General features: G+C 43.1%; 1 protein-coding gene across 1 annotated transcript in view; it reads right to left on the minus strand.

The window, feature by feature from the left end:
* The window catches only part of SYN3 (synapsin III), a 376,352-nt gene that overhangs the window by 287,310 nt on the left and 63,293 nt on the right, over positions 1–25,749 (minus strand). The window contains 2 exon segments of the mRNA XM_078150457.1: positions 7,413–7,557; positions 9,482–9,516. Coding sequence (XP_078006583.1) covers positions 7,413–7,557; positions 9,482–9,516 — 180 coding nt within the window.

The raw sequence follows: 25,749 nt of genomic DNA on the forward strand, positions 1-25,749 counted from the left end.
CTGGAAACATACCTATGAAGAAAGTTCCCCACATAGACCCATTAACCTACAGGCAGGTGTGTGTTCCGCTCTCTCAGCCCAGCGTCATAAAGGAGCTCCTGTACCTTGGTGATGTCTGGCTGGGGAGCATTGAAGGGAAATTTGTTCGTACAACCCCCAGGCCAAACAGACCAGTTTGAATAGACTGCAGACTTGATGTATCCCAGCAGGGTAAAACTGCAGCCAGAAGAGCTAACAGACCTACATGTGGAATTGGAGGAAGCAGAGGGTCCAGAAAGAGCAGGGGGACAGGAGGGTGCTGCTGTATTCAGCTCCGCTTAGACCCCATCTGGGGTATCGTGCTCAGTTCTGAGTGCCATGTTTTAGGAAGGAAATTGTTGTGCTGGGGAGTATCTAGAGAAAGGTGACCAGGACAGTGAAGGGCCGTGAGTTCAAGTTATATGATAATGATATAATAATTATAATGAGGAGTAAGAGCGATTTATATGGCACTTTATAAACAATATCTTATTTGATCCTCAAAACAACTCTAGGAAGAAATAGAGGTAAACAAACAAGTGACTTGTCCAGGGTCACACAGCCAGTAAGTGTCTGAGGCTGGATTTGAACTCGGATCCAGTTTCCATTGTACTACCTAGCTATTTAGACCAAAGAAGAAACTCAAAAGCTGTTATCTTCCTGTTTAAGTGGTTGTCACAGGAAAGAGAGATTAGCTTTGTTTTACTTGGCCTCAGGGGACAGATCTAGGAGCAAGTAAAAGGAGGATGATTTTGGTTCCAATTAGGGGAAAACATCCTAACACTCAGAGCTGCCCTTGAATCAGTGGGCTCCCTTGTAAGGTAGTGAGCTCCCCATCACCAGTAGTCTTCATACTGAGACTGGATGATCATCTGTTGGAGGGTATAATCGAGGTGGTCCTTTTCCTGAATGGGTAGAAGTAGATGTCTCCAGATCCTCCTAACTAGTGGGAGTAGACTGAGGAAAACTAGGTAGCACAGTGCCTGGAGTCGGGAAGAACTGAGTTCAAATTTAGCGTCAGACACTTACTAACTGTGTGACCCTGGGCAAATCACTTCACCTGTTTGCCTCAGTTTCCTCATCTGTAAAATGAGTTGGAGAAGGAAAAGGCCAACCACTACAGTATCTTTGCCAAGAAAACCCCAAAGGGGATCACAAAGAGTCAGACACACCTGAACCACAACTGAGGGAAGGCTATTGGGATGGCCACATGTTCTCTGAAAATGGGGACACTCCTGTTGACTTGGGTCAGAAGATGGTGTCCGTGGATGTCTGGGTTAAGCTGGAGGTCACATGCCCACAGCTTTCTGGTCTCCAACAGCCATGGCTTTAGAAAGCAATCCTCCTTGTCGTGTACCCCCCTAATCCTGTCACGGGGCTAAACCTTCCAGCACTTCCTCCGGCTTGGCTCTCCTCCTAGGCTGGCTACCTCCCAGCCTGGGCATGTCGGTCTGGGTCCCTCCAGGCAGAATACCTATGTCTAAACATATGGAGGGAGGGAAGAGGGCCCGGGAAGCGGTGAGGGTGCAGTCCTAGCTCACAGAACAATAGACTTTTAGAATCATCTATTTCAAGCTGGAAGGAGCCTCAGAGGCCCCCTCATGTTGTAATTAAGCAAGCAGAGGCCCAGAGAATTGAAGGGACTTGCATGGTGACATGGGCAGTAAGACACCGAAACAGGATTTGAACCCAGTTCTCTGGTTCCAAAGCCAACAATCTGCTCCCAGGAGAAAAGTGAGACATGGACAAATGCCCAACTCCAAGTCAAAGAACCCCATGGGCGTCTACTCTGTCCAAACCCTTCAGATGAGCAGGTAGAATTTCTAAACGGCTTGTTAACTATTTGATGTAATGGATAGAGGCTGGATTTGGCATTAAGGAAATCTGGGATCAAGGGCTCCCTCTGAATTATATGGGCTGGGTAACCCTGGGCAAGTAATTTCACCTCTCAATGCCCCAGGTAACTCTCTAGTTATCTCTTTATAGGATTGTAAATGGCAGAGCAGGTCCTGATCTGCCTGGGTAGAGTGAGCTCACTGAGAGCCCCTTAAATTGAGAAGCTGACAGGTACAGTTCCCAAAACCCAACCCACCCCTGCTCCGAGTCAGAATTCTGACAGAGGGGAGTGGGAAGTAGAGAGTTAACTTGGCCTTCAGCCATCCCAGAAACCAGCAGAGGGCAGCTGAATCCTGGCTGAGCACTAGTCTCAGAGGACCATCCATATCCACCCAATGGGGATCTAGGAAAGAAGGGACTGGGACAGGAACATGGGAGCCAAAGCTTCCTAAGGCATTGAGGTGTCCCTAATCCCAGAAGTGAGTCGAAGGCAAGAGCACCTTGGGAATTTCCCATTTACACTTTACGTATTCAAATTCAAAGCTCTTTGCATGTTGACTCCAGCATTTTTTTTTAAAGTGAGGCAATTGGGGTGAAGTGACTTGCCCAGAGTCACACAGCTAGTGAGTGTTTTGTGATTGAGGCCGGATTCGAACTCAGGGCCAGTGTTGTATCCACTGCGCCACCTAGCTGCCCCCTTGACTCCAGCATTTGAACATAAGCTCCTTGAGGGTAGGGCCTGATTGTATTCCTTTCTTTGTATCCTCTGTGCTTGGTATACAGTAAGTATACAGTGGGAAAAAGCAAGGCATACTCCAAATTAGACCCCTAGGGAATGAAAAGGAATGTAGACCAAATCAAGCCAGAGTTTGTGCAGTGAAAAAATGCAAGGGGTTAGGTAGGCAGGAGACAGAAAATGGAATTTATAGCAGTGGTCCAACTAGGCCTGGAGTCAGGAAGACCCGAGTTCAAATTGTGCCTCAGATACTTACTTGCTATGTGACCCTAGGCAAATCACTTAGCTTCATTTTCCTTATGTATAAAATCAGGAGGTTGCTTGCTAGAGCCATGTCTATGATATAGAATCTGTGATATAGGAACTTCTCCGAAATAGCTTCTTGGTTAGTATCCTACCTCTTAGTACCTGTGCCTGTGTGACCTAGGCCCATCTCCTCATCTATAAAATAAAGGGGGTTGACTAGATGGTTGCTATTCTCTTTTAACTCTAATTCAAAATCTATGACTTGGGTCTGAATTCTGGTTCTGCCATTTACTAAGTATCCACCAATAATCAGTCTCAGTGGCTTTTCTGGGCCTCAGTTTCCTCATCTGTAAAATGAAGAAGTTCCCCTTCCAGCTCTTGGTTTATGCCCTACGTCTTGGCCTTCCAATACAAGAATTCCCTTCCAATCATACTTATGATTGTTAACACAGGGCTCGCCATCTCCTTCCTCCTCACCTTTTCTATGGCTATCCTTCATACATGGAATGTTCTCTCTCTTCCTCTCTGCCTCCAGGTTCTAGTTGCTGTCAACACTCAGGTCAAGAACCATTGCCTTCAGGTGACCTTTCCTATTCCTTCCAGCTTCTATGCCTTCTCCTCCAAGGTTATGGGGAATTTGCTTTGCATAGACTTCCAAAGGCACTTGCTGGAATCCTTGTTAGAACTGGAACTTCTGGAGGGCAGGGATTGCTAGGGGTCTTTTTATCACCTGGAATAGTGTCCAGCCCACAGCAAGCACTCAATGAGAAACACCTGTTGAGATTGCCATCTCGCCCATCTTTGAACACCCCTCCGTGCTAGCTGAAGGTTTTGCCCACAGTTAGGCTTCCATCAGAGTTTGATCAGACTCTCAGGCATCTCAGAGGACATTCAGCTCAATTCAAAACATTTATGGAGCACCTGCTATGTACCAGACACTGGAATCCAATGGGTTCCTCAGTAGGACTCTCCTCTCTAATTCCTGTCAATTGGGGAATGGCTGAACAAGTCGTGGTGTATGAATATAATGGATTACTATTGTTTCGGAAGAAATGGCGAGCAGGCAGCCTTCAAAAAAAACTGGAAAGACCTGCATGAACCGATGATGAGTGAAGTGAGCAGAGCCAGGAGAACACTATACACCATAACAGCAACATTGTGCAGTGACCGGCGTTGTTAGACTTAGCTCTTCTGAGCAATGCAGGGATTGAAGACAACTCCAAAAGTCTGTCTTTTCCAGAGAAAGAACTATGGCATCTGAATGTAGATTGAAGCATGCTATTTTCTCTTTTCCTGTTTTTTGTTTTTTCTTTCTCATGGTCTTTCCCTTTTGTTCTGATTCTTCTTTCACAACATGACTAATGCGGAAGTATGTTTAGTACGATCACATATGTATAGCCTACATCAGATTGCATGCCGTCTGCCGGGGGGGGGGGATTTAGAATTCAAAATCTTATCAAAGCAAATGTTGAAGCTAAAATAAATATTTTTAAAAGGGAAAAAAATTAGGACTCTTCTCTCTAACAGGTCTGATCTCCACTCTAGTGATGGGAAATCCACCAGCTCAGGAAGCATCCCATTCATTCCCCATTTTGGATAGCACTAACTTGGGAGATTTTTCCTTATATGGAACCCAAATCTGCCTCCTTTCCACATCTTCTCACTGCTTCTAGTTTTGCCCTGTAGGGCTAAGCAGAACGGTCTCTCAGGTTCTGCTGAGAGACTTTTGGATATTTGAAAATGGTTACTGCATCCCACTGTTTCATGTGTTCAAAAACATTTACAGAGTTTGCCAGAGGGTGGGCAATTTTGACCTTCTCCACATTCCTTTCACCAGCCCAGGAAGCTAGAGACCCTCCTCTCCCTCTATTTTCCAGCCTATTGAAATATTTACATCTCAGAGTCAGTTCAACCCTCGGTGATCACAGGAATAACTTTAGCACATACCTGAATTCACTCCAAACTGATAAACACTGGCATGACTGAATACCCAAATGGGCTTCCTGAATAAGTGGGCTGCTAAGAGAAACTTTGACAGGATAGATCTTTGCAGGGGTGGGCTTTTTTGTTTAAATATTTTAAAGCGATTGCATTGTGGAGGAAAGGTGTCTTCCTAGTGACAGCTCCAAGCAACAAAATCCTCTGCCTGTTCTTAGAATAACCTTAAAACTACCACTTATCCAATCCCTAACACTTATATATGGCACCAAGGGATAAGTCTTCCAAAAGCCAGCACCAGCGGCAGGGATCTGTATGGAGTAATACTAGCTTACTTTCATCCAGTATAACTTCCTCTGTTCTGTTCTCTAATTAGACTCGGGACCTTGAGAGTAGAGGACGGATATATTCCTTTGCTCTTGATATCTTTAGGTCTTAGCACAGTACTTGCATACAGAAAGTGATTAATAAATGCCTTTCCATGTGTTTCCAAGCTAGCACCTAGCAAATCAGCTCATGAGGTAGGATGGGTAAGTGCATTATTCTCACTTGACAGACGAGACAAAGTGATTTGTCTAAAGCAAAGGAGTAGTAAAGGATAGCTAGGTGGTACAGAAGATAGAGCTGGGGCCCAGAGTCAGGAAGACCTGAGTTCAAACCCAGCCTTTGGTACTTGCTATCTATGACCCTGAGCAAGTCCCTTGCCTTCGGTTTGCCTCAGTTTCCTCATCTGTACAATGGGAATAATAACAGTGTCTACCTCCTCCCAGGGTTGTTGTGAGGATCAAATGAGATAATATTAGTAAAGTGCCTGGCCCATAATAGGTGCTATATAAATGTTCACTTTTAGGATTAAATCCAGAGTTTGAGCACAGGTCTTCCAACTCCACATATAGAGGCTTTCCTATTAAATCTGATGGTAACAAAAAAAATATTCAGTAAACACTTAATAAGTGCCCATTTATGTAACTGAGACTTTGCTAGGTGCTGGATGGAAAGTCTGTCTATGCCTATGTAACACGTAATTATCAGGTTAATTCATTGTAGGGACATAATATTGGGTTCCATTGTAGCCATCACACCATCCTGCCATCTCCCTGCCAACATCTATACCTGCTATCTCTGCTTTCCACCTGTTGCTCTGGGATAAGGTCACGTGTTTAAGGCTAGAAGAGTCCTTGAAGAACATTTAGGACAATCCCCTCATTTTACAGATGAGGAAACTGACTCAGTTAGACAAAATTATGTGCACAGTAATCAGAGGAATATACCATGACTTGTATAAAGCTGTCAATGGACTGCCCAGTAAATCAACTCACTATCACAAAAAACCAAAACCAGAAAAACCCCTCTCTTTCCTAGCCACCACTTCCCTGTATATGTTATTTCCCTATATTTGAACAGAAGCTCCTTGAGGGCAGGGATTATGTTGCTTTTTGTGTTTGTATCCTTAGTGCACAATACCCAATATATAGTGAATACTTAATAAATGCTTTTTCATTCATTCGTTTGTTCTACTACAGAAGTTTTTTTTTTTTTTTTTTTTAGGATAGGCAATGGGGTTAAATGACTTGCCCAGGGTCACACAGCTAGTAAGTGTTATGTGTCTGAGGCTGGATTTGAACTCAGGTCCTCCTGAATTCAGGGCTGGTGCTCTATCCACTGTGCCACTTAGCTGCCCCGGGATTTTTTAACCCTCTAAAGACTTACATGAACTTATACAAAGTGAAGTGAGCAGAACCAGGAGGACACTATACATAGTAAGAGCCACATTGTATGATGATCAACTGTGAATGATTTAGTTATTTTCAGCAATATAATGATCCAAGACAATCCCAAGAACTCATGATTAAAAATGCTATCTGCCCCCAGAGAGAGAACTGATGGACTCTGAATGCAGACTGAAGCATACTATTTGCCCCTCCCTCCCTTCTTTCCTTCCTTCTTTTTTGAGTTTTCTTTCATAAAATGACTTATATGGAAATGTTTTACAGGATTGCACATGTATAACTTGTATCAGCTTGCTTACTGTCTCAGGGAGAGGGGAAAGGAGGGAGGGAGGAATAGAATTTGAAACTCAAAACTTATTTTAAAAAAACCCCTCCAAAACAATGAATGTTTCAGATCATTTTTACATGTAATTGGGGGCAAATATTTTTTAAAAAAGAAAGGATTTCTTCAAATTTCTAGGTTGGAGTAGGTAGCCCCTGGCACATCTTCCATCTCTAAGATTCTCTGAGTGGAATCCCACTTCTGAAATCTTTCTATCTTTATGACCTTGGGCAAATCATTTCCTTTAATCTGGGGACTGGTTTTTCCAAATGGTAGAAGAGCATTTGGTGCAGAAGATGTTTAACGTTCCTTTCATTTCTAAATCTATAATCCTACAAACTTTGGACTTCATTGACTTGGGGAAAGTCACTCATCCTCTTTATGAAGCAGTCAAGGCTGGACTAGACGATCTGGGAGATTTCTTTCAGTTATCCCAATGGGCGCTGCTAAGGGTTGGTTTCAGCACATGAAGTGCAATGGACCACCATTTGACAAAGAACCTATACTCCCTTCCAACTTTGCACTTCACTCCAAACTTTCAAAAGAAAACTATCTTCCGATCTCTTAGTTTGGTCTCAGCACTGACCATCCAAGGCTTGCTGCAGAAATTGTAAATGGAGTGCAAGGAGTTTATACTGGGGAATCCGCCATATTGGAGGCTGATAACTAGGCTGCTGTACTCCTCTGCTAGGGTCATACTGTAGGTGTGCTGCTGAATGAGCTTGAAGGATCTGAGAAGAGACAAGCTGAGGTAACAGGTAACTCAAGATTTGTTTTACTGAACAAGGATTACATGTCTAGCTTTGGGGCTTGAACTTGAGACACTGTCTTTCTTCAATGGGCTTTCAAAGCGATGGAGATTTTTATCCTTGGACTTAGAAGGTACTTTGTGAATTCTGGTTGAATTTAAATGGGTTCAATAGGGAATCACATGCTTATAGGTCTAGAGCCCATATTGTCTAAATTACTCATTTTACAAATGAAGAAACTGAGGCCCAAGTGAGTTGACATATCCAAGGTCACCCAGGTGGTATATGTCAGGCAGAATCTGGGAGGCAGCATACTGGGACGCAACATTGTGTAGAAGAACGAACTGTGACTTGCTAGTCAGAGGACCTGGGTTCAAATCCTACCTCTGATCATAACTGCCTTTGTGACCTTGAGCAAATCACTTAACTTCCCTGGGACTCGTTTTCCTCACCTGCAAATTGAGAGGATTAACTTGATGGGGTCTGAGGTCCCTTTCAGTTCTACATCTCCGGTCCTGTGATCCTATGGTAACCACACTGCCCTTTAGCTAAGACAAATACTTAAACCATAACAGAGGCGGGTATGGACATTTTATCAAGAATGTCAGAATATTTATGGTCTCTTTGGTGACTGCCTTCAGAGGCAAATTTTTGGCCACAGAAGAAATTTTTTAATATTGAAATACAAAATCACATATATAGTACATATATACCTATACATACATACACAGATGTACACATATATATATATATATATATAATATATACATGTGTGTGTACATATACACATGTATATAGACATAGACATGGATCAGTCTTATGATTTCACTGGTCTAGGGAGCTACTGGTTAGTAACTTTACCTACTAATACCCCTTTGCCCCTCTCCTCTGTAACTCATATTTTAGTTACCTACACCCCTGAGAGGTTAAGTGATTTGCCCAGGGTTACACAGATGTTATGTGTCAAAGACAAATCACTTAACCTCCAAGTGGTCTAGGCAACTCTCAAAAATTCTGTGCCACAGAGAAGACATAGAATTCTCTTGATACAGAGATCTCCTCTACTCAATGCCAGTGGAATTACTGCTGTAGTTCCTATCTTAAATATCATGCACTGGGACAGGTTTTGAGAATGCAAAAAGGGAAGGCAAGGGAATAAATATTAACTAAATGCCTACTATGTGCCAGACACTGTGCCTAAGTGCTTTACAAATATTATCTTATTTGATCCTTACAACACTTCTACTTGTATCCCATTTTGCAGATGAGAAAACTGAGGCAGAGAGAGGTTAAATGACTAGTCCAGGATCACACAGTAAATATGTGTGTGAAGCGGGATTTGAACTCTGGTCTTTTTATTATGTACAAAGTAAATTCAAGGTACCGATCTCCAGATTTCATCACCTTCCCTGGTGGGAACTTCTCACTACTCTTTTAAAGCCCTTTTTTCATGTCTAAGCATATTAGAATGTAAACTCCTTGAGGGTAAGAACCACCATTTTTTCCTTCTTATATTTATATCCTCAGTCCTTAGCATAATATGTGGCACATAGCAGGTACTTAATGAAGGTTTGTTCTGCTGACTTTAGAGGCTCAGGAGGGCATTAGAAAGGGGCTGTGTGGGACAGGTAGGTGGTACAGTGGATAGAGCTCCAGTCTTGGAGTCAGGAGGACCCAAGTTCAAATCTGCCTTTAGACACTTGACACTTACTAGCTATGTGACCCTGGGCAAGTTACTTAACCCCGATGGCCTCACCAAAAAGAAAAACATAGAAAAAAAGAAGAAAAAAAAAGAAAGGGGCTATGGTCAGGATAAGCCTTGGATGAGAAGAGGTGCTTGTGCTGGGAAAAACAAAAACAAAATAAAACTATAGAATCTATGAGGGAAGGTCACTCCCAAGGTCACCTAGTCACCTTACTGCCCAAATAGGTTCTCAATGCCTTTTACTTTTTATTAAAATTCAAATTTGGTTGAAGATTTTCCACCACTTAAGATATGTGGAATTTCAAAGTGCCTTCATCTTCACAGGGAATCCCTGCTCCACCCCCAGAAATGCCCCGAGCCATGGCAGTCTGGCCAGAAGGACACAGAGTTCCGGTGTGACCTCTTGGAAAGGGATGGTCATTCATCTGCATGAATGAGGTCTGGAATATTTGTTCTAGAGCTCATCTAGCTCCTTCCTTCCTGCTCCTAACACACGTCATGGAAGATCATAGAATTAGGGAATTGAAGCAGGCCTTAGGGAACTTGTAGACCCGCCCCCTCATTTTAGAGATGAAGTCTGTAGAGGGAAAGTGGTGGTGATTGTTTGTCCTCTGTTCTAGAAAAAGATTGTGACATCAAGGAGGTGATGCCATGTGAGGAAGGGCTGTGCAAAGTCACCAGCCTCACTTTCTCCTCCAAAACCATCTGGGTCTAGTGGTAAGATACAGATCAGGTTGGCTGGAGATGCTCCTGGATGCAATGGGAGACCTTGGCCTTTTTAAGCTAAGGTCTATAACAGGTCTCAGTTTGTCTGAGACAATGCCCATTCAGTGATTAAGGCTAGGTAAGAAAAGAGGCAAAGAATAGTCTCTTTTACCTAGTAAATTATGAATTGTCAGTCATCATCATCATCATCATCAGTCTGGGAGGGGAAGACCCTCAGGATTTCTGGCCAAAACAGAAACAATTGATATTTACATTCACTCTGAGCCAATCAGGGCCCAAACAATAACCAAGTAGGGCTTGGGCTAGGACCTATTGTTGGCCAGTCAATGACAGCCAGAGTGATTTGGGTTTAAGGAATGGTCCTAAAGAAAAAAAGTTTTCACTAATGCATTGTTGGTGGAGTTGTGAAATGATCCAACTGTTCTGGAGAACAATTTGGAACTATGCCCAAAGGGCTATAAAAATGTGCATGCCCTTTGACTCAGCAATAGCACTTCTAGGGCTGTATCCCAAAGAGATCATACAAATGGGAGAAGGACCCACAGGCACAAAAATATTCATAGCAGCTCTTTTTGTGGTGGCCAAGAATTGGAAATTGAGGGATGCCCATTAACTGGGGAATGGCTGAACAAGATGTGGTACATGAATGGAATGGAATACTATTGTACTATAAGAAATGATGAGCAGATGGACTTCAGAAAAACCCGGAAAGACTTGTATGGACTGATGCCGAGTGAAGTGAGCAGAACCAGGAGAATGTTGTACACATTAACAGCCACATTGTGCTATGACTAATATTGATAAACTTAGCCCTTTGACTCTAGGCTCTATATTCTGAACCACCCAGATGCCACAAAGATAAAAACAAAGACTGCTTGCTCTCAAGGGAGAAGAGACAGGGGGAAACCAGAGAGGGAAAGGGGGAGGGAGAGGGGGAGACAGAGAGGAAGAGGGAGAGAGAGAGGGGAAGGGAAAGGGGAAGGGGGGAATAGGGGAAGGGAGAGGGGGAGAGGGGCATCTAAGGATCTAAGACATCTCCAAAGGCCTTATGATGGAAAATGCTATTCCTATCCAAAGAAAGAACCATGGAGTCTGAATGCAGATTGAAGCATATTATTGGCTATTTTTTTCTTCTGTTGTGTTTTGTTTCCTCTTTCTGGTGGTTCCTCCTATTGGTTCTAATTCTTCCTTACAACAACTAATGTGAAAGTATGTTTAGTAGGAATATATATGTATAGCCTATATCAGATTGCGTCATGGGGAGGGAGGTGGAGAGAGAGGGGAAGAAAATTTTAAAACTCGAAAGCTTATGGAAGTGATTGTAGATAAAAGCAAAAAAGAAAAAGAAAGAAAAGGTTTCAGCTATCAAAATGGGAAAAGGCCATGGTAGGAGGAAGAAAACAGAATTAAGAGGAAAATTTGTAGCTACTGACTCCCAGTCCAGACTTCCTTCCTCCTTAAAGGCAGGGGCTGCTTCATTTTTGTTGTGTACCTACAGTGCTTGGAACAATGCTAAGCACAGAGAAGGTGATTAATAATGGCCTAAGAGACTGATTCTCCTATTGTACCTGTGAACAGTTATGACAATCAATCTGTAAGTATTTATTAAGCACTGACTGTGTGCCAGATGTGGGAATAAGAATACAAAGAAACTCAATTTTCTCATTTTAAGGAGGATAATTAGACAAAGTGGCCTCCAAGTTCCCTTATAGTTTTAGATAGACCTATCATCCTGTCACCTTCCCATAAATGCCACCTCCTCTGGGAATAAATACATATCCAGATATATTCCTAGAGTCATACAAGCATCAAATGTCCTAGCTGTATGGGACCTTTGGTCATTGGGACTTTTTAGTCACATCCAACTCTTCTGTTTTGCCATTTCCTTCTCTAGCTCATTTTCCAGATAGGAAACTGAGGCAAACAGGGTTAAGGTGACTTGCCCAAGTCACACAGCTAGTAAGTGTCTGAGGCTGGATTTGAACTCCCGGAGATGAGTCTTCCCGACTCCAGGCCTGGTACTCTACCCATTGCACCACCCAGCTGCCCTATCTCTATCTCCTTTTGGCTTTTGATTGTCCTGGAGGAGGTTGGATCTGGTGAATGGGAAGTAGAAGCCATTCTTTTCTAGTGACTAGTCTTCAGAATGGCTTCTCCCCCAAGAAGAGACAGTGGTGAAGAACTCAATGGAGAGACATTTTCGTTGGCAGAAAGAGCTTTCCTCCACCCATGCCCAGGATGAACTCAGTTGGGGCTGATACTGTAGTTTCCTTCTTTTTCATTGTTTCACAGAGAAGTCAACAGTGCCCAGAGCCAAGAGTCCAGAGACATCTGGAAGTGGAGAAGTGTCCTTTTAAGGCGTGGTTCAGGCCTCTTCCCTGGCATATTTCTCATTGTCTCACTCCAATGCTAAAAACCAAGAGTTTCTATTTAATAAAAGCTGATAAGTTTATATATACACCAAACAGCTGGGATTTCCGAAGCAGCGGAATTGCCTCTAGCCTATCACTGAAGAGATCAGCCCTTGGAAGTTCCTAGGGTCAGCGATTTGTCCATGGCCAGAGAATCTGGCGCCTCTTGCATTTCTAGCTTTCTTTTAGATATTACTTCTACATACTCTAAAGCTAAAATGGACTATTTTCTGACCTGAAAATAGGCATTGCTTCCTCCTGCCTCTAACTTTGCTTCTGCTTCTAAGCTTCTGTTCCTACTTTTCCCTCTGCTTGGACATCTCTCCCTCTTTGCCCGTTGTATTGATATCCATCCTTTAGAGCTCTACTCAGATGACACCTTCTCCAGGAAGCCTCTTCTGATCTCCCCGGTCAATAATTCTCTTTTCTTAGGGAGCTCACATACCACTTTGTTTCGTAACTCTCTGATGTGCTTTGACATTTTTTTCTTATGATTATTTTAATTTAATTTCTTATGATCATTTTAATTAAAAATTATGGAATCACCAGCAAACACAAATCTCTCAATATACAAAGAATAAATAACAGAATCAGTTGTGTATGAAACTGAGAACTTCCATTATATCCAGTTTGTTTTAAAAAAGGATGAAGATTAGACCTGTGATTTCACAGATATAGGGAACTCCCAGGTGAAGAAATTCTTTTTAGTGAGCATAGGTTTAGAGCTGAAAGAGTTTAGAGATATCTAGTCTAATTCTCTTATTTATAGATAAAATAATCTGACTTTTAATTAATTTGTGCACATGAATGTAGTATAAAGTTGTCCTAGGCAGGGATATAGAATGGTGGGTCTTTCCCTGCATCGTGCTGCTTGAGTTCAGTACCAAAGAATGCTGGGAAAAGGGAGGGACAGGCACCGGGCAGCATCATGGGAGCCACAGGCTGGCATCTTCCCTCTATCCTGCTGCATGGTTCTCTTCATCCTATGCTCTTCCATTCCTTGCATCAGACTGAAGACTCTCCGTCATCATTCTACATGCTCCAGCATTTCCGAGGCAGGGTAATGAATTTGCCAAGAACCTTTGAACGGCCCTTCCCTTGACTCCAAGCTGTCAGTGACCCAAAGGCCTCCGGCTTTCATGCCTCGGCAAGAAGGCCTCTGCTTCCAAAGATGTCTGCATGTCCTGGCCAGAGGCCAGGCCGAGGTCTTCCTCTTGTTGGGTTTCAGCTCAGAACAAGAGGTGTTCTTCCAATTTCTTATTGGTTCTAACTGATCAGTGCCTCCAAACAAGTATTTCTCAGGAGCTGAGGGTAGTTCCAGTTCTTAACCCAGTAAAGCTTCCGAGTCTACAAGGGGCTACACTGGGTAGAGAGTCAAAGGTTCAATGACGTCTTGTCTCTGTCACTTAGCAGGCATGTAAGCCACTTCATTTCCCTCATCTGTAGAATGAGGGGGTGACACTAGATGAGGCCCTCTGGCGGTACAGTGGACAGAGTGTCAGACTTGGAAGATCTGAGTTCCAAGTTGGACCCGAAAACATTTACCAGCAGTGTGACTCTGGGCAAGTCACTTAACCTCTATCTGCCTCAGTTTCCTCATATGTAAAACACTTACCTTCCAGGGTTTTTGAGGAAAGGAATGGAATAAGCAATTCTATAACATCTACTATGTGCCAGGCACTTTCCTTTTCTTTCCTTTTCCTTTTCCTTTCTTTATCCCTCCCTCCTTTCCTTCCTCCCTTCCTTCCTTCCAAATACTGTCTTACTTGATCCTCAGAACAACCCTAGGAGGTAACTACTATTACCCTCATTTTACAGTTAAGGAAATAGAAACAGACAGAAGTGAACAGACTTGCCTGAGTGAGGGAGGAAACATGATGCTAAGGGAAGAGCACTGAATTTAGAATCAGAGGTTCTAAGTTTGAATCCTGATTCCTTACATTTGTGACCTGTGGTAAGTTATTTCCCATCTGTAAGCCTCAGTTTCCCTATCTTTAAAAATGAGGGGTGGGACTTGGTGGCCTCCATGACTCCTTCATGGCTCTGAATCCCACCATTCTGGAATTCTTACTCCCAGACTCAGTTTGCCTCTTGGCTGTTCTGAGTCTGCACCAATAAGAACAAGTAGATTTTTTTTTTTTAAGTAAGCTGATGCGGGCAGCTAGATGGTGAAGTGGATAGAGCGCCAGCCCTGGAGTCAGGAGGACCCGAGTTCAAATCCAGCCTCAGACACTTGATTCTAACTGCATGACCCAGGGCAAGTCACTTAACCCCAACTGCCTTGCAAAAAAGAAAAAAAAAGTAAGCCGATGATGTATAAACTGAAGTCAAAGGCGGGTGAGTAGGGAGTAGGCTCCAGGCTGGCAGATGGTGCTGGGTCTTTGAGGAATAACCAAGGACTAGACTTGTTAGGGTCTACAAGCACAGGTAAGGGACGTTGGATGGCTCTGCCCGACCAAAGACAAAGAACACGAGGGGCTGCTAGGTGGCTCAGTGGATAGAGCACTGGCCCTGGATTCAGGAGGACCTGAGTTCAAATCTGGTCTCAGATACATAACACTTACTAGCTGTGTGACCCTGGGCAAGTCACTTAACCCCATTGCCTAACCAAAAACCAAACAAACAAAAAAGGCAAAGAGCACGAGCTTCAGACTTTGGAGGTGCAGGAGGTATCTAGGCTCTCCATTATCTGCCTGGCACTCCCATAACCTTTAGGAAGCTTGGGGGTATAGCTGGACCTGGAGTCAGGAAGACCTGAGTTCCAATCCAATTTATTAAGAGCCAGGCACCGTGCTAAGGGTTGGGGATACAATAAATAAAAGAAACAGTGCATGCCCTCAAGGAGCTTACAATCCTTTTGACTCCAGGCTCAACGCTCTATCCAGTGCACCACCTAGCCGCCCTGACTGTGTAACCCTGGGTAACCTTCTCCTTCCCCTTCTCCCTCTCCCTCCACCTCTTTCTCTCTCTCCATTTCTCCATCTCCATTTCTCTTCCCCTCTTTTTCCCTTTCTGTCTGTACACGTGTATATATATATATTTGTATTTACTCATATGCATACATGTTTTTCTGCATAGAAGAATGTAAACTTTCTAAAGGCAGGCACTATTTCTTTTCTTTTTTTCCTCAATATGAAATAGATACTTACTAACTGCTTATTGAGTTGAGCTAAATTGAACTGAGTCACTACATCCGACTGGTAGGTGCTTTAGGTCAGATGAGGCAGGAGGCCAGAAGTTTGACTTTTAACCACCTGAGACATGTGGTTAAAAGTCCTCCAACTATGCGGTCCCTGGGGGGTGCAAGTCCGAATGTTGGCTGGTTAACAATACAAATCTGACAGCCAGCTCAAGGCTTCCTTATCCTCTAAGCCCAAGAGCTATTTCATAACTTTCTCTGTTTCCCAAACAAAGAATGAAGGCAGACTTGATTGGGTTTAGGGAAGGAGAGACGTCCCCCTCCATGCCCATCTGGATGTCGGCAGGAGGGCACTTTGCCCTTCCACCATGTAGACCCCAGCTAGGGGCTTGGAGGACATCTTCAGTATTGGCTGGCTGATACTATGGTTAGCTAACCTTTTTTTAGAAAAGTACTTGCTAAGGGTTCTTTCTCCTTCTTACCCCAGACCAAATCCTTTAATTAAGGGGATTCATCCTGTGAAGTTTGGATTCAGTCAAAGGGACTTGAGGACCTAGAGGGCCACGCATGGCCTTGGAGGCTGCAGGTTGCCGACCCCTGCCCCAGACCCTCATAAATAAACAAACAAACAAACAGAAAAAAAGCCCAGAAATTTTGATTTGGGAAGGATAGAATCTAAAAGGAGCAAAGCCGTCTACCAATGAAAGGGCATGGTATTGGAAGGGGAGAGAGGGCCTCGGAAGCTATGATCGGATGAGACACACTGCCCTGTGCTCATGAATTCCTAAGTATTTGGCACAGATGGAGGCATAAATGGTAGTGAAGGACATAAATCAGATACATGGAAGAACTTTGCACATTCGGGATAGTCTCTGAAGGTTTAGACACTTAAAGATATTAAGGGGAACCTGGTACAGTAAAAAGAGGACTGGCTCTGTAGTCAGAGAGCCTGGGTTCAAATCCTTGCTCAGCCCCTTATCATTTGTGTGAGCATGATCTCCCTGGGCCCAGGTTGCTTATCTCTAAAACGAGGGAGGTAAATTAGACGGCCTTTGAGTCTCCTTCCAGTTCTTACAACCCTAGTTTAGGTTAAAAAGAAATTAGGTGTTTGGCAAACAAAAATATCAATAGAATGAGAAGTCTACTTGACTCCATTTAACTATCATCTCCACCTCAGCAATGGAACTCAGCCTCTTAAACAAACCTGGGCTTTGATAGGCCATCTTCAGCCTTGCTTTGGCCTGTTCCGGGCTACCATAGCACTTTGGGCATCTTCAGCCATGCCATCATGCAGCTTTCCTTTATATTTTTCCCCCATTAGAATGTAAGCTCCATGAGGTTAGGGATCGTCTTGGTTGCTTTTACACAAATAATGAATCCCATGAAATGGTAGTACATATTAAAATTCACACTATTCCAAGTTATAACTATGTAAAATTTGGTAATTGCTTCCAGTCCAATGGAAATATTCAGTGTAAATTTAAAAAATGTGACCACTAAGAGTCATTATTTGTACTAATTGGGACCTAGTTATATTTGTATCCCCAGTGCTTAATATAATAGTATTAAGCACATAGTAAGGGCTTAATAAATGCTACACTTATCTATTTATCCATCTGTCCATCTGTCCATCCACCCACTTATCTAATTGGATCCAGTGGGAGGGTTCTCTGATGCTTACAGCCATCAGCTACAGCAGTACTATGCCAATGGTCAATTGGACTAGTCCAGGAAAGGTTTTTACCAGACAGTGAAGCTGTTTGTTAACCTACGGGCAAGTAGGTTAAATTTTCCTACTAGTTATGGCAGCTTTTGCAATGGTTGGGCTACTCTATTCCAATGTTGATATAAAAAAAAATATCTGAAAGAATTGGACTCTCTCACCTAGGTGACGACACTGATAGAGGCTGGGCCTGGAGTCATGAACACCTGAGCTCTGATGCAGCCTCAGACTCTTACTAGCTGTCACTTAACCTTGCAGATGAGAACTAAATGAGACAGTCATGAAGTGCTTGGCACAATATATGACATGCATTAGGTATTATGTAAATACTCATTCCCTTCTCCCTTCTTTCCCTCCTTTTTCTCAATATCAAAATCCTTCTCTCCTTGTCCCTATCTTTTCTGCTTTCCCTTTATGAGGGGGAAGAAAATTAGGACCTAAGATCAAGACCTCTCTTCTCCTTATACACACCATTCTATTCTATCTCTGTAGAAACTTGTTCCCTTGGTAACATCCCCCCCCCAACCCCGTCCCCACCATCACCACACCACCATCTTTATCTTGTATCCTCCTCTCCCTCTCCAGGAGCTTCTGTCTTGCTGTCTTCAGACATAGGTCTCATTATCTTGACAGAGAAAACAAAGTGTCTCCACTTGACCTTGATCTCTCTAGGTCAGAGGTTCTTAATCTGGGATTTCAGGGGGGTTGTGAACTTGCATGGGAAAAAAGAGTCTTTTTCAACATAATTGACTGCCTTTATAATCCTCTGTGTCTTCTTTTATGCCTTTAAAAACAATATTCTGGGAAGGGGCCCGTAGGCTTCACCAGACTTCCCAAGGGTTCCATGACAAGCAAAAAGCTTCAAACCACAATCTAGGTACTGTCCCATTTTCCTCCTTCCATTCACTTCCAGACTTCTCAAATGAAGTATCTCCATCTATATTCCAATTCCCATGAACTCACTCCCTTTTAACCCCCTCGAACCTGGCTTCTGTCTCCATCAGTCTGCTGAAATTGCTCTAAGACTATTCTCTCTCCAATGCCCTCCCAAAGATCCCCAAATCAATAATCTTTTCTCTTTGCTTATTTGCCTAAGGTATGCTAGGGAACATTTGCTTTTCAAGACCTTTTGATTCATGCAGGGTTGAAAGACCTCAACTGAAACTGACCATACATATTTTCTCTCTCTCTCTCTCTCTCTCTCTCTCTCTCTCTCTCTCTCTCTCTCTCTCTCGCTCTCGCTCTCGCTCTCGCTCTCGCTCTCTCTCTCCCTCCCTCCTTCCTTCTTCCTCCCTTTCCTTCTACCCCATTAATCCCCCTCCCCCCATTTTCCTGTAACAATATTTTATATCTTCCATTTGAGTCTATTATACCCTCAAATATGATTACCTGTGTACATAACATATTCACTCTAGCAGCCCATAAGCCCCCCATGGCAGAAGGATTGTTTTGGATACCTCATAACCATAATATGTACATATACATAATATGTATTTTAAATAAATTCTCATAAATAAATTAAAAACTCCTAGGTTAAGGTATAAAGGGAAAGAAAAATCATCACTCTTAGCTGGAGTTAACTATGAGTAATAAGGTAGACTTCTGGGATAGATGAACCAATTTCTCCTAGAAAACAAAGTAAAAAAAGGAGTATTTTGCATCTTTGAATCCTTGGTTCCTTACACATAGTAGGTCAGTATGTTCATTAGCACTTATTAAGCACCCATGATGTGTCCAGCACTGTGCTAAGCACTGGGGATACAAAGAAAGGTAAAAGACAGTCCCTGTTCTCAAATAGCTCACAGTATAATGGGAGACAACATGCAAATAACTTTACACAAGCATGCTACAGAGAGTAGACAAAGTGTATGTAACGCAGGTACAAAGTAAATTTAGAAGACAAAGGCACTAGTACCCGGAAGGACCAGAACAGGCCTCTTACTACAGTAGATGGTGCTTGGTCTGAGTCTTGAAGGAAATGAGGATTCTAGGTGGTGAAAGTGAGGATGAGGAGGACGAGCATTCTAGGTGTGGGGGGGTAGCCAGCCAGTGCAAAGGCAGAGGGAGACGGCTTGTTGGCTTCAAGGAAATGTAAGTAGATCAGTATGGGAGGACCACAGAGAAGACCGATAAGCAGATTAAAAAGGAGTGTAAGAGTTAGGGGGGTCAGGTGTTGACTGAGTCAACCAAAAGTTATCTCTACCCCAACTGAAGAAACTAATAAGATATTGGAATGTGGATACTTTTATTAGTTGAGAAGATATCTATTGTAATCAAAGGCATTAAAGTAAATGTGAAAAATTCTTGATCACTTTGACAGCAGTGAAGGGCATTGATTGAAATGTTGTGATGCTGTACAGGAATCATCTTGGTATTGGTTGAAAAGATTTGGTCAAGCCCTGTGAGTCTGGTACAAAATAAAAAGCTAGTTCAGAACCTGAATATTCCAGTGGTGAGCTAGCAAAGAGCAGTTTTAGTCAAGCCCTAAGAGGTAATTACTTTGGGGGTGGGTGTTGAGAGGAAAAGAATCTGTCTCTTCTGCTCCCACCCTGCTTTGACTAGAGGAAGACCTTGTACACATCAAAAGGTCCAGAAGATTTGGGCTTTTCATCAGCTATGTTCCCAGAGACACTGAGGAAAGGTAGTTTGGGGACTTTATAAAAAAACAGAAAAGAAAGCTAAACATTTAGATGGGGAAATTCATGAAAGTCCCAAGAAGAAAAGAAAAGGACTTCTAGGATCTGTGAATTGTTTTGCCACATAAGATGTTTGAGCCTACTTTCTCCTAGTCTCTGTACGTGAGGGGGAGTGTCACAGACTTTTGGGGAGATATTTTGTAACAACTATTCTTACTATATCCCTTTAGAAAATACCACATGTGAATAAATCTGACAATCTAAGTGAAATGGATGAATATTTACAAAAATATAAATTGCCCAGATTAACAAAAGAGGAAATAGAATACTTAAATAACCCTGTTTTACAGAAAATACAATACATGTAAAAATGAATTTAACTTTGCTGGCTAATATCTACTGATAATCATTGGGGAAATATACCAGTGGGGGCTCATGGTCTATAATACTAGGAAACCATGCTCCATTCTTCAGAGTTTTCCCCTTAAACCATAAGGGGAAATGTGATGGCCATACATTGGAAACAGAACTTGCCAGTGTGAATGTGAGTGGGAGGTCATAGCCCTAGAGCATGTGCTAAGGAACCAGGTTGTTAAGAGATTTAAATGTCAGAGGAACTTATGTTTGATTTTAAAGGGAGTATAGAAAGAAATGGAATTTAATGAAAAGATGGGTAACGTGGTTAATCCTACACTTTAGGAAAATCACTTTTGTGCCTGAGAGGAAGATAAATTGGAATGGTGGAGACCAAATCAGAGACTGTTGCAATACTCCAGGGAAGAGGTGATGGAGATCCGCACTAGGCTGGTGGTTGTGTGAGTGTAGAGGAGAATAAATGTAGGAGAGATGCTGTGAAGATAGAAATGACAAGATTTGACAAGATTTGACAAAGAATTGCATATGTGCGGTGATAGAATGGAGAAGTCAAGGATAGCACTGAGGTTGTGAGCCTAAACAACTGGGAGTGCACTGTTGTTCTCAAGAGTAATATGAAAACTGAGCATCAGGGAGGGTTTGAGAGTAAAGATAAGGAGTTCTATTGTGGGTATGTTGGGTCTGAGATGCCTACCCGAGGTCCAGTTTGAAATGTCTACTGGGCAATGTGTGATAAAGGACTGGAGCTGAAGAAAGAGACTAGGGCTCTGTGTATAGATCTGGAAATGGGAATCATCTGAATAGAGATTAATTGAACTCACAGGTACTGGAGGGGTCAACAGGTGAGAAGGCATAGAGAGAAAAGAGAGTTCTTAAGAAATACCCATAGGGTGGGTTTGACATGGATGAAGATCCACCAAGAGCCTGAGAAGGTGTGGTCAGAGAGGTAAGAAAACCAAAAGAGAAAGGTAGTATATGGAAATCATGAAAGAGGCACTGGAGATGAAGGAGTATACTAAATCCTTGTCTGGGCTCAATGAGTAGGGAAAGAAGGATATGGTACATATGAGTGATATGCTGATTATCTTTCTACCATATTGTAGTATAAACATAGTTATTAATGACTTTAAAAATGACATAGAATGAAGATTCCAAGACACTCAAGCAAGCTGTAACAGTGACTCCCCATAACTACTTAAAATGGAGTTGGACCTAGGGGGAAATGGACCATCTATTAGAATGAAAATGAAAAACATCAGTGAGAACATAGCAGCTCCACAACCCAGCCCAGTGTTGGCCGCCATGTTGAGATGATAAAGGAATGAGACAGGTGAGGTCTACATGGTTCTTACCAGAAGGACAATGGAGCCAACCATTCAGAGACCAGAATGGAGCCAAGGGTTTTGTGTTTTCTTAGGGAATAGTGGCTTCAGCTTTCTAGCAGCTGCCATGACCCCAAGTGTTTTCCCAATAACTGTCAGCATCCTGCTCGCATGTCGGCCGCCCGCCAGGCTGCTGTAGAAGCGAAGGGGGACATTATTCATCTGGGAGATAAGGGGCAGAAGCCCAATGAGAGAAACAGCCCCTCTAAGCAGCTGTTAGGCAGAAGCAGTTGGAAAGGATGCCAAAGAAATGAGGTGGGGGCAGGGAGGAAAAAGGGAAGGAGAAAGAAAGATCCCTGTTTTGCAGATTAAAAAATGGTGGCCATGGAGAGGACTGACGGGAAATGAGTCTCAAACAAAGACAAGAAGGATGTATAGTGTATGCAAATATTAGCTGGGCCAAAATAGCAAAAGGATATGGCTGAGACAATCTATCCCATGTGCTGGTGAGTTGGGAATAGGAATATGCAGGGAGTAAGGTTAAATATTTAGAACAAGTTGAAACAGTTGAGTTCACTTATCAACTCACTCGATGGAAAAATTCCACCTGATGGAAGTATTTTTCCATGCACTAAATAAGGCTGTTTTACATTCGCCCAGCACAAGGGCATCTGCTCAATATCAACAGCTGCTAAGTGGGGTCTTGCTGAGTGTTACCCCCAAATCACCCATTTCCTGCCCCCCCAATGACACTTAAGTGGCAATTGTTTCAGAAGGGACCAGAGGATTTCCTGCTGCTCCCCAATTCCTACCAGATAGCATGGAGTTTTCTAGCTTTGGAGCAGTGTTTCATTTTATTTTTAATTTTATTCATTCGTTTATCTATGTATTCATTTGCTCATTTATTAGCATTGCTCCATTTAAAATGGATGCCAAGGGCCTCTTGTTTATGTCCTCCAATTCACTTCAGTTCATTTTAGCTCAATTCAACAAACACTTATGAAGTTCCTACTGTGTACAAGGCACTGAGGATAAAAAAAGTAAAATCTATTAGTTCCCAGGGAATTTACATTCTACTTGGAGAGGAAGGAAGGGTTCAAGATCTGTCTCTGACAAATACAAGCTGTGTGACTCTGGCCAAGTCACTTAACTTCTTATTGCTGTAGGCAACTTGCTAAGATTTTAAGTTGTAGAGAACGTACTGACCTGAATTGTAAAGGGAGTTTCCTTACTGGGGAGTTCCCTAAATCGGTGAAGTCAAAGGTCTAGCGCCATCCCCCCTTCAAGAAGAAGCGTGTTAATGAATAAATCCGGAAATGAACCAGTTAATGAACACCAGGAAAGGGTCTGAGTAGGAGGTACTTCCAAGGAGGCTCAGGATCCTATGAGGTGGAATAGAGAAGGAAGAAGGGCATTCTTGATGTGAGGGGAGTCTAGGCAAAAGCAAAGATGTAGAACATGGGACACCACGTCTGGGAGACAGCTAGCAGGGTGGTTTGACTTGAAACAGAGGAGACTAAAATGTGAAGACTGGAAAGGAGGGTAGGAGTATGATTGGAGGCAGCCAAGAGGGAGAGGGAGATGCCAGCCTGCGGATCCTTAGGGAGCCCCCCACCCCTGGCCCCGGCAGTGTGAGGGATGTTCACTGGCAGGAAGCAAGGCTCTGGTCAGAGGAGGGAACATATGGGAAGACAATCTGGGTCCCTCCTAACCCTGGCAGCACACAAATCATTGAAAACAGCATGGGAATGATTTCATAGTCATCCTACCCAGTGAGGGTTCCCAGAGTAAATACTTCCAGGCACATTGGCTGCTGGGGAGGAGAGCTCCTCGGGATGGGATGCTGGTGATATTGGGGGCCCCTTCTGCCTCATCTTGGAGGGAAGGAGTTGGTAAGGAAGGACTCCTTTGCCAAAGCAGCTGACTCATGCTCTCATTCTCAAAGGTTTCCTGCCTTGCTCAGCCTTATTAACCTTCTCACTTTATAGGTTGGGGGGTTCCATAAGAGTCTGGTTATTTTTCCCTAGAAGATATTCCTGAAAATCAGGTAACTCCAGGCACACACTGATGCTTCATTCATCCTTCGTTAAAACAAACAGTTATCAATCACCTGCTGTCCTGCCTCTGATGTAAACTATCTTATGAATTTAAGCAAGTCTCTTCTCAGACTCAGTTTCCTTATCTGTAAAATGAGGGGTTTGGCCGCTGACATCCCCTTCAGCTCTAGATTTATGATCCCTATGTGGGTGAGAACATTATTTTCTTCCTCAGTGGTACTTGCCTACCATTTGGTGGTTGGGTGGTTGAGAACCACATCCTTAATATGTTTAAAAAAAATTTCTCCCCCAACAAGACTAGTCTAGGCCAGTTCTAATTAGGGGTTGCTGCTTTTGGTGACTTGACCAGTTGTGGCCAACCACTGCATGGGCTAGTGCCACGAAACAATGAATGGCGTATCCAACAGGCACCCATATTCTTCCAGAACTCTGAAGCCCCTGGACCCTTGTTCAAGCTGACGACCTGAAGTGAAATACTACACACGCTCCCCACCCCCACCCTGATTCTTACACAATAACAGGGTGGGCCAGCCACTGCAGGTACAGCCTTCCTTTGCTTATTTCATGAGCTGCTTTCCTCCAAAGTTCAAAGACATCACTCTGCAATATCTCGCCCGTGAAGATGAGATGTACCAGTGCCATCAGATTCTCCATTATATTGAGTGTGGCAGCCAATGGGCCATGGTCAGTCGTGACTCCTGGGAGATGAATGGCCTGCTACATCTTCATCACTGAGGTACAGGGTGGCTTCTCTGCCCTGACAACCCCTTCTGTGTAGCAGCGATTGATGAGGTCTGGTAAAGTATGCTACAAAAACGCATTCCAAAGAGTGTAGTCTAGGATTCTGAGACTTGAGAGGCAACGTTTAGCAGTGGGTAGAACACTGCCCTTGGCAACAGCAGAAATTGTGTTAAAATCCTACCTCTTCCACTTATTATCTCTGTGACCCTGGGTAAGTCACTTCTCTGTGCCTCAGTTTCCTCTTCTGTAAAATAGGGAAGATTCTAACTAAGCACCTATCACAGTTATTCAAATCAGATGATTTGTGTAAAGCAAACTTTATATTTCAGTATATACACATCAGATGCCGAATTCTTATTACCGGCAGGCTACTGACTTATGCCTCTAGGCGATCTAGCCTCCCACACTGGAGATAGGGATGGAAAACTTCAGCTAGTTATCATGGAAATTAAGCACAGAGCCACAGCTGGAAAGACCTCAGAGGTTCTCTAATTCAACTGCCTCACTCAAAACACAGACCTGATCTGCAGTATTCTCAACAAATGGCCATCTAATTATGGCTTCAATACTCTCTGAGGCAACTCATTCCACCATTGACACTTCAAACGTCATCAAGTTTTTGGTTAATTTAAGCCAAATCCACTTCCCTGTAGCCTCCTCCCACTGGTTCCAGTTCTATCTTCTGGGGTAAAGACAAACGGATCTTCTACATGCCAACCGTCGACCAGAGCAATCTTATTTTCCATAAGCTTTCCCTTGTTCAAGCTGAACATTCTTAATTCCTTCAGTGGGTCTTCACGTGGAATGGTTTCCTGGCCCTTCACTGTCCTGGTTGCTCACACTACACTCAAATTTACTTACATTGACCACATGTGGTCAATTCTCACGTGAACTCTTTGCCCACGTATCTTCCTCCATGCTCCGTCATATAATTTTGGAACCTAAACACAAGAAGGTTTTGGATCAGATTGTCTCTAATTTCCTTTAAATACTCTGAAAGCTACTCCTTTACAATGATCCCTATTGAATTTCACTTTGACCCCAACACAGTGACACCATTTTGATTCTCTTTGGGAGCAAAGGACAACCAACTATTGGATTTTGTCTCATTAGGTCTGATGTATTATTTTAACCTTTGGGTTTTTTTTTTTTGCACCCTCCTATAGATTATTTATTATTTATTTATTTTTTTGGCTAGGCAATGGGATTAAGTGACTTGCCCAGGGTCACACAGCCAGAAAGTGTTATGTGTCTGAAGCTGGATTTGAACTCAGGTCCTCCTGACTTCAGGGCCAGTGCTCTATCTACTGTACCACCTAGCTGCCCCCCTCCTGTAGAT

This window comes from Phascolarctos cinereus, unplaced genomic scaffold (assembly GCF_003287225.1).
Source record: "Phascolarctos cinereus isolate Bilbo 61053 unplaced genomic scaffold, phaCin_HiC Scaffold_1;HRSCAF=81, whole genome shotgun sequence".
In the NCBI taxonomy this organism is placed as follows: Eukaryota; Metazoa; Chordata; class Mammalia; order Diprotodontia; family Phascolarctidae; genus Phascolarctos; species Phascolarctos cinereus.